Source organism: Herpailurus yagouaroundi, unplaced genomic scaffold (assembly GCF_014898765.1).
Source record: "Herpailurus yagouaroundi ecotype Mexico unplaced genomic scaffold, PumYag 29, whole genome shotgun sequence".
Lineage (NCBI taxonomy): Eukaryota > Metazoa > Chordata > Mammalia > Carnivora > Felidae > Herpailurus > Herpailurus yagouaroundi.
In genome coordinates, this window is record NW_024412377.1 from 107025984 (window position 1) to 107039368 (window position 13385).

The window sequence follows — 13385 nt, forward strand, 5'->3', positions numbered from 1 at the left end:
GCACCTTTTTACTTTTATGAGGGATCCTCAAACATTTCCCTTTTGTAATAATTTGTCTGTTTCAATGTTTATAATTTCATCTCTTTGTAAAAAGGAAATGAAACAGTATTTGTCTCAAGAAGATAAAATGTGCATTAAAAGATCAAGTCTGAATGAGCCAAAATACAGAGAAATGTATTTAGTACATAACTATGACATCAGCAGACACTACTGAAATCTGCCTTATCTAACATCAGTCCAAAGGATTAGATAAGGAATTCCAAACCTTGACAGTTTTGACTTTTGGGGCTGGATAATTCTTTGTAGTGGGGAGGCTGTCTTCTGCACTGTAGTATGTTTAGCAGCAACCCTGGCCTTCAGCCATTAGAAGCCAGGAGCACCACCTACCCCTCACATGTTGTAAAAACCAAAATTGTCTCCAGAATTTGCTAAATGATCCTTAGGGGCAAAATCATTCCCATTTGAGAACCACTAGTTGAGATTATTTTCAATTTCAACATCAGGCCCTTAAACAATCACAAAAAGACTGCATAATTTTATAATAAGCAAATGAAAAGAAATAATTTAAAAAAGCTAAATAAAATCTTAAGGCCATCTGAGAATCTATGTATGTATTAACTTTACCTTTGTTTCCTCTGGTTTGCAAAACAAACTACAGATCTATAACTGGATGCTAGAGGAATATTTTCAGCTAAAGATGAAACATCATCGGTACATGTTTTTCCTGGATTTTAACAAGTACAAAATTCTCTTGCAGTGAGACATCCCAGAGTCTTTGACTGATCTTGTTTCTCTCCTACATCACACTCCTTCATCTACCACAGCAAATGAAGCATCACTGTTCAGAAAACTCATTAAATACAGTACTGTAATACATGAAAGTTGGTTTTAGTGTTCGACTTAGCTATATTAAGCTATGCTCTATTCATCTTTTGTTTCACCATTCCATTTTTGCAAAATTTAACAGTTTTGGTGTCAGGAAAGCGTTCTATTTATAGCCACTACCATCATAAAAGAATATTTATGACCTCTGGTATACGGTGTAACCAATCACATGGTTTTGTTGTTGTTTTTACCTTCTTGATCTTTCACTGTCTTTTATTATTTTCAAAAGTTTTAATGTGCTGCACAGCTGATTTGCAAGTGAAGATATTCTTACATTGTGCAAATATCACTGAACAAGGAGACCTGGATTCTAGCCTCGTTTCTGATACAAACTATCTGCGAGACCTGGAACAAAACACCTGTGTTATCTGTTTGGATGTCTAATTTACTTTTGTAAAATATGGGTTGAGAAAAAATACTTAAGAGGTTTCTTTTTAATCTAACATTAAAATTTTGTACAGATTTAAGGCTGATATCAATTAATCATTAAAATATAGAAAGCAATTTTCTACTACTATCTCAGAGATGTTTTATTCACAAAAGTAACTTATAACTCAACTGAGAACTTACTTGGAAATAGGGTTTACACTGGCCTCCACAATTGTCAAAACTTTACAATTTTTTATATTTTCTGGAAATTCCTGTATTCCTAGAAAATGAACAGATAATCAATAATCAAATTAAAAGGATCTTTTATAAAAGATAAAATAATAACATAAAATTACCATATGCCTTGCAGATTCAAAATTTACCAACTAAGTAGGATCTAGATAAATTGACACCAACATCAATCTAACAGAACTACCTCTACAACGATTTCTCTCTTTTCTCTTCATCTTTTTTCATGTGCCTCTTTATAACTGTCAATTACTAATTTTACCTGCCTTTTTTTCCTTAAGTTCTTCTGAAAATTAGTTAATACCTTCTCTATTTGATGATGTGAAGGATACAAAATGCAGAACACTTAGCAATCTACCCATTTTTCTGCTGTACAAAGATGAATTACTTTTTTTAATGCTGGGCTCCAAATTAAGGTGGCCCCTAACATATGTATATATGTAAGGACAAAACTGAAAACAAAGCTGAAGATAGAAGAGGTTAAAAAAAAAAAAAATCTATGTTTGATATGACAGCAGATATGCCAGAAGGCAGCTGCTGAGCAAAATTTCTGTAAAATACCATACAAATGTGACAAGCCAAATTACAGTAAGCTTTCTAAGCACTTACTCTTATTTTCACAAACTATCTCTGCAAAAATATATTAATAATTTGTGAATAACCCACAAACTTTAAGTAGCAATGTTGTAATCCAAACTAAAAGAATGTGAAATCTTTTTCAAATATTCCAAAAACTCTGTTTGTAAGATTCATTCCTGTAATGACACAGTATGATTATTCCACATGGTTGACACTAAAAGATCATTTAAACTTCTTTCAACTTCATCACTGTATCATTCTTTTTTTAAAAAATTTTTTAATGTTTATTTGTTTTGGAGAGAGAGACAGAGTGCGAGCAGGGTAGGAACAGAGAAAAGGAGGCACAGAATCCGAAGCAAGCTGCAGGCTCTGAGCTGGCAACACAGACACTGACACAGGGCTCGAACCCATGAACTGTGAGATCGTGACCCGAGCCAAAGTCAGATGCTTAACCAACTGAGCCACCCACACATCCTCGTCACTGTATCATTCTAAGTAAGCAAGTTTACCACTGTGCCAAACACAGGATTTCAGGTGATGAAATATGAATGGCACAAAAACACCAACTGGCAAATAGTGCAGTACTAACTGTCCAGTCAAAATTCATATAATATTAGTGGGTAAAATATTGATGAAAAATTGGATATTAATATAGTCTCAAAGTTTCTCCAAAAAAGATACTTACTAATCATAAAAGGAATAGAGCAATTATAGTGAAGAAATCTCACAGGCACCGTCCTAACCTGCTTCAAAGTTAGCATCACTAGTTACCAGCATCATCATGTAGCACCTAATCTAAGATGCACTGAGAAGATGCAATATCATTACTCTCATATTCTTGCCAAAAATATGTAACATGAAGTTAATCATAAGCAAACATCAAACAAATCCAAATTTAGGGAATTTCCACTGTGGAACTGGCAACTAACTTTAAAACTATCAAGGTCAAAAAAGACAAAAGGAAGATTGAGAGCTACTCAGGTAAGAGACCCAAGAGTACAACAGGGAGACTGTATCAATGTCAGTATCTATCTTGTTCTAGAATATTACAAAAAGTTACCATTGGGGAAACTAGGTAACAAGTACATAGGATTACTCTATAATTCTTAGAACTGTACATGCATTTACAATTATCTCAATAAAAATTTCAATTAAAGAAATCTGGGCTCAATGATTCCTATGGGAAGGTTTTAGTACCATTGTTTTTATTACAAATTCAATTTCTCTAACAGTCAAAATAATTCATTTTCTCAATTTCAGTTTTAGGAACTTTTGCTGAAATTTATAGAGTTCATGTAAATCTCCAAATCAGCAAATATAAGCAATGATGGATATCTTATGATATTAAGGAATTACTGTTAGCTGGGTTTAAGTATGGCAATAGAGTGATTTCATCTTGACACACTTATGTATGAAAAAGGTTATCCACGATTTGCTTTCAAACAATCAGAGATGGCAAAATAGGAGGTATGGATGGAGGTAGAGTAGGAGGTATTTAAGATACTGATAATGCTGAAATTGATAGGTATACAGGCTTATTCTATTATTCTACTTTTGTGAATGCTTGAAATGTTTCACTATAAAAGATTACGACTGCTCAGTTACTAAAAACAGACTCAGACACAAAAGGACTTCAAAACAGTTACTATTCTTAAAGGGGGAAAAATGGAACATTATCTATTTTTTATTTTTAATCTTTATTTATTTTTGAGAGAGAGAGAGACAGAGAGTGAGTGGTGGAGGGGCAGAGAGAGAGAGAGAGGGAGACACAGAATCAGAAGCTGGCTCCAGGCCCCAAGCTGTCAGCACGGAGCCCGACGCGGTGGGGCTTGAACTCGTGAACTGCGAGATCATGACCTGAACTAAAGTCAGACGCTTAACCAACCGAACCACGCAGGTGCCCCAAAATGGTACATTATTTAAGAAATAAACAGAAACTTCACAAATGAAAAATAAACTATCTAAATGAAAAATCCACAGGACAGGATTAAAAGAAGATTACACAGGGCGCCTGGTTGGCTCAATTAAGCAGTTAAGCATCTGACTGCAGCTCAGGTCACGATCTCGAGGTTTGTTGGTTCGAGCCCCGTGTTGGGCTCTGTGCTCATAACTCGGAGCCCAGAGCCTGCTTCAGATTCTTCTGTCCCCCATCTCCCACCCTCCCTCTCACGCTCTCTCAAAAATAAACATATTTTAAAAAAGAAAAAAAGACTAGACACTGTAGGAGAAAATTTCAGTGAGCCAGAAGTCATGGCAACAAAAATTAGCCAATCTGAAACACGGGAGAAAAAAAAGAATGAAAAAAAAAAATCAACAAAACTGAGAATATACAGACAATTTCAAACAGGCTAACATGTATTTATCTATCTTTAGAAGTTTATTTACCAGCCTACCACTAAAACTACATGCTCTTTTTTTTCTGTTTTTGTTAATATATTGTCAAATTGGCTAATGTAAAGTGAGCTCTTGGGTTTTGAAGGGAGAATCTTTTCTTTCTCTTTCTTTACTACTTGAATTGGACATGGCAGTTATCAATGTCACCAGATACTTCCAAACTCCTCTCCAGGGTGGCAATGCCAAGTTTCATACCATAGCATCTATACATATTCTATTTTTGTTTTAAAGTTCATTAACTTATTTTTGAGAGAGAGAGAGAGAGAACACCTGTGCAAGCACAAGAGGGGAGGGGCAGAGAGAAAGAGAGGAAGAGAGAGAAGAACCCAAGCAGGCTACATGCTACCATCGTGGAGCCTGAAGCGGGGCTCAAACTCACAAACTGCAAGATGATGACCCGAGCCAAAATCAAAAGAGTTGGGTGCTTACCAAATAAGCCACCCAGGTGCCCCTATTTATACATATTCTTGTTGACATCCACTATTATCTTTAAATGCCAATGTAACGGGTTGAACCTCACCAGCAATAATATAAATTTAAATTTAAATTAAAGCTAGGTACGTTCTTAATATTTTCTAGTGATACTGAATATACTTTCTAGGTATTTTCTTTTTTTTTTTTAATTTTTTTTTCAACATTTTTTATTTATTTTTGGGACAGAGAGAGACAGAGCATCAACGGTGGAGGGGCAGAGAGAGAGGGAGACACAGAATCGGAAACAGGCTCCAGGCTCCGAGCCATCAGCCCAGAGCCTGACGCGGGGCTCGAACTCACGAACCGCGAGATCGTGACCTGGCTGAAGTCGGACGCTTAACCGACTGCGCCACCCAGGCGCCCCTGGTATTTTCTAATGATGCCCAATACCTTTTCATGTGTTTAGTGATCATTTTTTCTTTCTTCTTGAACACCTTGTCTACTACACATTTTTCTACTGGATTATATTTTCATTATTGACTGTAACCATTCTTTAGAAATATTAGTACAGCAAGTTTTTCTCACACATTGTCATGTGTTTTTATTTACCTATTTTGTCATATTGAAATTTCATTCCCTTACTACTATGCTTCTTATATCTTGAACGAGTTATCTTTTCTATCTCGAAGTCATAAAAATACTCTCCTACATTTTCTGTTAATCGTAACTTGTTTCTTGTACTATTAGCCTTAATTCATTTTGCAATTTATTTTAGCACATACTATGAAGAATACCTTTATTTGTTCTATTTCTCATATAAAAACATTGTTCCAGATGCACCTGGGTGGCTCAGTCATTTGAGCAACAGACTTTGGCTTGTGTCACGATTTCGTGGTTCTTGACTTGGAGCCCTGCATTGGGCTCACTGCTGGCAGCAAGGAGCTGGCTTCGGATGCTGAGTCCCCATCCCCCACTCACTCTCTCAAAAATAAACAAACATTCAAAACAAAACAAAACATTGTTCTAATGCTTACAAAATAGTTGTTTTCCTTATTCCATTGATTTCTAGAGGCACCTCTGTCATATTCCAAATTCTCTCATGGTTATGTTTCTAGACAATCTTCTTTTAGATCCTTCTACTGATCTATTCCATAGTTTTATGCTTTTCTTCCATTTAGATTGTACAGCCCATTTTCTGTAAAGTTCATTTCTAGATATGTGTGATAGATTGACTGCATTGATGGATTTTGCTCCCTATCTCACTCTCTACAATGTGGTGTTTCAACTTTTTCCATCAAAATATTAAGTATAATTTCCCTATTCCTGATTCTGGGCTCAGCCATGTGTTCAGCTTTGACCATAAAACATTAACAGAGTGGATGAAATCAAGGGTTTAAATAAGTTCTGGATAATTTCCACTACCTCTCAGACTCATCTTATTGCTCTGTGAGAACACGGCTGGGATCACTTGGGCTAGCCTGATGGAGGATGAGATCTATGGCAGAGTGATTCCTGTCATCCCAGCATAGGATTTCCAGCATTGCAACGTAAATGGTCCATTTTTTTTTTAATACTTTTGTTATATATGCATGTACATTACATATGTAGGCTTCATGCCCAGCATGGAGCCCAATGTGGGGCTTGAACTCATAACCCCAAGATGAAGACCTGAGCCAAGATCAAGAGTTGGATACTTAACCAACTGAGCCACCCAGGTGCCCCAAACAGTCTTTATCTAGTTTTGTTATCAAAGTATATTTTACCCTTATAGAGTTGTTTACTTTCCCCCATTACCCTAATCTACATGATAGTTTTTTTATAAATAAGTGATTATCCAAATTCCATGAAGGTTTAGTCAAACTTGCTCTTAAAAGTAGGCTTGGGGGTTTTTCTGACTACCCAATTTAATACTGTATTCACTGGTCTTTTCAAGTTTTCTGCTTCTTGAGTTGATTCTGGAAATTTATTTTTCATTTCATCTAAGTTTTAAAATTTAGTGGCTTTATACTATTCACTCTTTTTCTTTTGAGCGAAAAGTTACTTTTTAATAAAATGGTAGCAATAGGAATGTGAGAGATGTTGCTTTTGGAGGTAATGGGGGACAAGAATTTTCTTAATGGTTAAATAAAAACTTAACCCTATTTGAAGTCACAAATTGGAAATACTGATCTACAAAGCATCCCTTTTACCTAGAAATTTAACACCTCAATTATACATTTTAGTGTATGTATACAATGAATTAATAGTATCTGTGTTTCTTCTGTTACTGCTAAGAGGTTTTATTCACGTTGCTTAGATTTTCTCTTCAAAGCACTTATAACTATTTAGTATATTTTACCTTTTTGCACAACAAACATTTGTTAAATCTGACTTACTACCCATAACATCCCTATTTTTTTACACTAATTTTCTTCCTTCTTTTCTCTCATTCATTTACACACAAAATGTGTAAGGAGTACCTGGGTGGTTCAGAGAGTTGGGCGTCCAACTCCTGAATTTTGGCTCAGGTTGATTTTGGCTCAGGTCCTGATCTCACAGTCCTGACATTGAGCCCCGAGTCTGGGCTCTGTACTGAGAATCTTTCTGTCCCTCTCCCTCTGTGCCTCCTGGCTTGAGCTCACTCTCTCTCTCTCTCTCTCTCTCTCTCTCAAGCAACAACAACAACAAAATATTTAAGGTTACTGAATCATGTTCTTTAGGAGTTAAATTCTTATCAGTCCTTTAAATAATGTGAGACAAATAATTTGTCTCAAGTGGTAATTCTGTTGAGGACACATTAAAAACACTTTAATAGATTAAAACAGTATCCCTTTGCTAAAATGACTTTATACTTTAAAAAACTTGGGGGTGCCTGGGTGGCTCAGTTGGTTAAGCGTCTGACTTTGGCTCAGGTCATGATCTCGTGATTCAGTGCTAAAGTCAGCACAGAGTCCACTTCGGATCGTCAGTCTCCCTCTCTCTCTGCCCCTTCCCAACTTGCAGTGCTAGCTCTTGCTCTTGCTCTCAAAAATAAACAAACATTAAAAAAAAATTTGACTATATGCTAACTAACTTGGATGTAAATTTAAAAAATAATATAAAAAATAAAATTTTCAAAAAAAAAATTGTATGGGGGTGGCAGCAGGGTTTCCAAGGTAGATGCGGTGCTCAGGGACCAGAAGTGTGAGACACAGAAGAAAAGGGCAAAAAAGAGAAAGGGTTTGGAATATTAGGAAAAAGGTGCAATGAACATCTGTTAAAACAATTCACTCCATAAACATACATTTCATTTCTCTTCTGTAAACACCAAGGAATGCAATTACTGAGTTAATTACATGGCTCTTGATATGGTGAATTATACGAATTCATTTTCAAATACTGAAGTAACTTTGAGTATGTGCAGAGCATCCTTTTTTTTATTATTTGGGGGATACTTTTTTTTATTATTCTTATCAAATACTTATTTTTAAAATAAAACATTCCACATTTAGAGGAGTGGCAGGGGAAGGGCATTCCACAGTTTTCATTAGCACCCACTTCATTTGAAACCTTAGCTAAATATCTCATTTCTTTGGCCTTTTTAAGTCCTTAAAGTGTCATGAAACTGTCTATATAAAAGATATTATCCAAGAGCTATAATATTTTTAGTACATGATCAACTCTACTAAGGAGAAAAAAGACCAATTAGTTTGGTATGTTTTACTGATCTAAACTTTTATGTGGAGAAAGAATAATTTCAAGAGTTCTATATTAGATTTCTATAATTTTAATATTTCATGGAAAAGTAATGTTTTTATCATCTTCCACAAATAAACATATATTTTATATTTTTAAAAATTTAAAGTACTTTATTCCATAGCTTGAGGTTTATAAAAAGTAACCAATCCTTATCTATGAAATTAGTAATTCTAAATCATCTTCAGCTTTCAGATACATAGTAATAATTTTTCCATAAACAATTACTTTTGAGATACTTTTGAATTACTTTTGAAATACTTTTCTACTTGTATAAATTGCTAGCACTGCATTTACTATGACTTCAATCCCTACAGGTTCCGAATCTGTATCTCTGGTACCCTGCCCTCTCTTTAACTTCAAAAAAGAATTTTCAAATGCCTTTTACATACTGCTTAGGTATCTCAAACAAAACATGGGCCACACTGAAATTACCTATACTTTGTATTATTCAGCAAATATGTACCAACTGCACACAGTGTAAGACACTATGCTAAAGACTGTAGATACCAAGACAAGGTCCCTTTTCTTGAGAAGCTAAAACTGAGCCAAAAAAACCCACAAAGTTTTCACCCCACCAGTTTATTTCCTTCCTCAGGAGTCTTCCTTCACAGGATCTTTTGCACCTTTCCTCTCTTCTTCTAGGTCTCTTAATGTTGGGTTACCTCCCAGGGCTCATTCTTTGGGTTTCTTGTCTTTCACACACAAGGCCTTGGCTATTATTTCTAATCTCCAGCTGTATATACCATCTCTGTGCTGACAACTCCCATATATGAAGAGCTAGCACAGTTCCCTCTTGACTGAGAACTCCTGACCCCTGTGAATAACTAGGTACCTTATTTCAAATAAAACGTGTCCAAAAATGACCTGATTTTTTCCACTAAAAACTGCAACTCCCACAGATGACCCCTTTTCGACTGTCAGCACCTCTACCCTTCCACTTGCATAGATCAATACCACTGAGGTCATCTTTACCTCTTATCTTGGGTTCCACATGCAACCCATCTTAAAATCTTGTCGACTCAACCTTCAAGACATCTAGAGTCTGTCCACATTTCACTGCTTCTATCACTATCATCAGAGATAACATCCCAACTGGTTACTTTTCACCCTTGTACCCACAATGTTTCTACACATGACCAGCATAAATCTTTAAAATACAAATCAGATCATGCTCTGATTGATCTGCTCAAAGCTTTCCAAATGATTCCATATCACTGAGAGTAAATGTCAAAGAACATACTATTACCTACAAGGCTCTCACTCTCTGACCACTACTCTTCTCGCTCTCCCATCTTGCTTACTATCTTTTAGTTACCCTGGCCTTCTGTTTCCCATACATATTATGGACACTTGCACCTTACAAACTTTACACTGGCTGTTCTCTTTCTGGTACTTCTTACCTTAGATACCTACATGGCTAACTTCTCAAGTCCTTGCTCATGTCAGTGTCTCAAGGAGGCCTACTCTCAAAGCTTATGTTAGCCAGTCTTCAAAGATGGCTCATTTTATCCTTAAAGTATGCAGAACCTGAATTTTATCATGAGTTACTTCTTAATTCTCTAACAATTTCAAATATCTGTTCCTTTTTCATTTCCAATTGAATACTGCTCCTTGTCATATACCCTTTTTATAAGAATTTGACTCTGTTGCTCAAACTTAGTAAATGCAAAACACTAGATTAGATGTTACAAAATGTGGCTGTCCTCTTTATCTTACTATTGCTTCGTTACAGAAGAACTCTTTCTCTACTGCTGGGACAGAGCATATACCTCCTGTCATCTAGGAGCTGGCCTGGTACTATGAGCTAGTCCTGTGTCTTACTATGAACCATCTACTTGGCATTCAAAGAGAGGTCTTGGTATTCTCTTGTTAAACTAAGTAATCTCAAAGAGTAACAACATCAGACCAGGCCACTCTATGACCATGAAAGATCAAGACAACAGCAAATTTGTACAGTTACCCTTCAAACAACATGGGTTTGAATGGTGCAGGTCCACTTATACAAGGATGTTTCTTACACTACTGTAAATGTGTTTTCTCTTATGACTTTCTTAATAACATTTTTCCACTAACTTTATTGTAATAATACATTATATAAGACATATACAAAATATGTTGTATGTTATGTTTATTATACATACATAATATATGTTAGGGGTAAGGCTTCTTGTCAACAGTAGACTACTAGCATAGTTAAGTTTGAGGGGAACCAAAAGTTATACACAGATTTTCAACAGTGTACAGGGTTGGTGCTCCTAACTCCAACATCGTTCAAGGGTCAACTATCATCATGTCTGAACAAACACAATCAAATGTAATTACATCTGAACAAATATGAACATCGTCCAAAACACAAAATATCAAACAACCCCTTCTCCCAACTGTTGAGTGACTGCTGTTTCTTTACCAATTACAATTTTAGCCTTGCTGTAATATGCCCTCCCTAACAGGTAAGATTTATTCTAATTCCCAATTATAGAGCTACCTCTATTTCTTGACAGCATTGTGTCCAGAGTAAAACCTCATATTCTAAACCCTCCCCCAAATCACCAAACAAAAGCTCAAATCCTGTAATAAGTCTTTATTTTTAATACCTTGAGACACCGCTTAGATTCCCACAGTATGGGTTTTTACTCACTGCATCAAGTAATAAACCCAAACTGTTCAACCACAGGTGAGTTTCTGGTGATCTCTGCTGAAAGGGCATCAATATTCCAATGTCCTAATTACAGAATATAAGTTAATAGTGGCTCCTTAATGTCACTGCACTTGAAATGCTATGGTAATAAATAGCACAGAATATAATAGGGAGTTCCATTCAAAACAGTCAAAACCAGGAACTGCAAACTCAAATAATTATACTGATCAAGGGATAATAGATGTATGATTTGACAAGGTATATAACATGAGTGATAAGGCCCATGGTAAGGCACAGTGAGTGCACCCCCAGTTACAGACTACATCATTAACATACTTGGCAATGACAAGTGATCACTGGTCTAAATATTTTTAAGTTCCAGGTTAGTTTAACACATGGTTTTTCTTCTTTTTTTATCTTTTTTTTTTTTTAATTTTTTTTTTCAACGTTTATTTATTTTTGGGACAGAGAGAGACAGAGCATGAACAGGGGAGGGGCAGAGAGAGAGGGAGACACAGAATCGGAAACAGGCTCCAGGCTCTGAGCCATCAGCCCAGAGCCCGACGCGGGGCTCGAACTCACGGACCGCGAGATCGTGACCTGGCTGAAGTCGGACGCTTAACCGACTGCGCCACCCAGGCGCCCCCTTTTTTTATCTTAAAATGACTTCCCAAGACATCTGTAATTTTCCTCATCATCAATTTAACTTCTCTGAACTTAAAGTGAAGAGCCTTTGCCAGCAGTTGGTCCCCAATCATATTTTCTCAGGTTCATGAACTGCTTTCTGTTTTCACCATGAACTTTCAATTCATTCTTCCTGGGCTTTTGGACTCAATTAAAAAGAAAGGCCTTATTTAACCTCTCTAGCATTCCCGTATCAGAAAGATCTGAACTACTCTTTCTGGTTTCTCTGGTTTTCTTACAATTTTCTGGCTTTCTATTCCATGTGCTCAAACAGATGAATTAACAAGTAGGCAGTCTTCATTTCTTTTATCTCCCCTTCCCAACCAGCATCCCCAATCAATTACTCTGGCAGAATATTTTAATCATCATCACCATTAGTCTTCTCAAGAAGGAAAGGCCATTTGAACACAAGAGATAAGAACTTCTCGAACACTAGTTGCTGTTTGCAATGACTTGGGATAGCAGCTTGGTGAGCTTTTTCTTTCTTTAAAAAGCTAACAATAAACCAAAACTTTAGTCATAAAAGGAAGATTCATAAAGTCATATGACTTTACTCATAAAAAGAACACTCACAAGATGATGGAATTGTATAAAACAGGTTTTCAATATAAGCAGCAAAAAACGGCTGAAAAAAAAGAAAGGGGGGGTGCCTGGGTGGCTCACTTGGTTGAACATCCAATTTCAGCTTAGGTCATGATCTAGCAGTTTGTGGGATCAGGCCCCGTGTCAGGCTCTGCACTGACAGCGTGGAGCCGGCATGGGATTCTCTCTTGTTCTCTCTGCCCCTCCCTGTTTCTCTCAAAATAAATAAATAAACATTAAAAGAGAGAGAGAGATAGAGAGAGAGAGAGAGAGAAAGACTACAGTCCAATGGGTTGCCATAACTCAAACACATTACTTTTAAAAGTTGCACAAAAGTCTAAAACACTGATTTAAGGGGCACCTGGGTGGCTCAGTCCATTAAGTGTCCAACTTTGGCTCATGTCATGATCCCACGGTTTATGAGTTTGAGCCCTGTGTTGGGCTCTGTGCTGACAGCTCAGAGCTTGGAGCTTCTTCAGATTCTGTGTCTCCCTCTCTTCCTGACCCTCCCCCACTCATGATCTGTCTCTCTCTCTCTCAAAAATAAATAATAAAAAAACATTTTAAAATAACATAAAATAAAATAGGATTAAATTAAATTAAATTATATTAAGTTAAATTAAATATTGATTTGGGGCGCCTGGGTGGCTCAGTCGGTTAAGCGGCCGACTTCGGCTCAGGTCATGATCTCACGGTCCGTGGGTTCGAGCCCCACATCAGGCTCTGTGCTGACAGCTCAGAGCCTGGAGCCTGTTTCAGATTCTGTGTCTCCCTCTCTCTGACCCTCCCCCGTTCATGCTCTGTCTCTCTCTGTCTCAAAAATAAATAAATGTTAAAAAAAAAAAAATTTTTTTTTTTAATTAAATATTGATTT

The 13385-nt window shown here is 36.5% G+C and overlaps 1 protein-coding gene across 8 annotated transcripts in view; it reads right to left on the bottom strand.

The window, feature by feature from the left end:
* Positions 1–13385, bottom strand: part of ERBIN (erbb2 interacting protein) — a 133912-nt gene that overhangs the window by 64059 nt on the left and 56468 nt on the right. For 7 of the 8 annotated variants that reach the window (XM_040451864.1, XM_040451887.1, XM_040451881.1 and 4 more), the window contains exon 5: positions 1456–1534. In XM_040451864.1, the coding sequence (XP_040307798.1) occupies positions 1456–1534 (79 nt within the window). Of the gene's footprint in view, positions 1–1076; positions 1201–1455; positions 1535–13385 lie in introns of those variants that run through there. The other variant, XM_040451901.1, reaches the window with a different exon arrangement.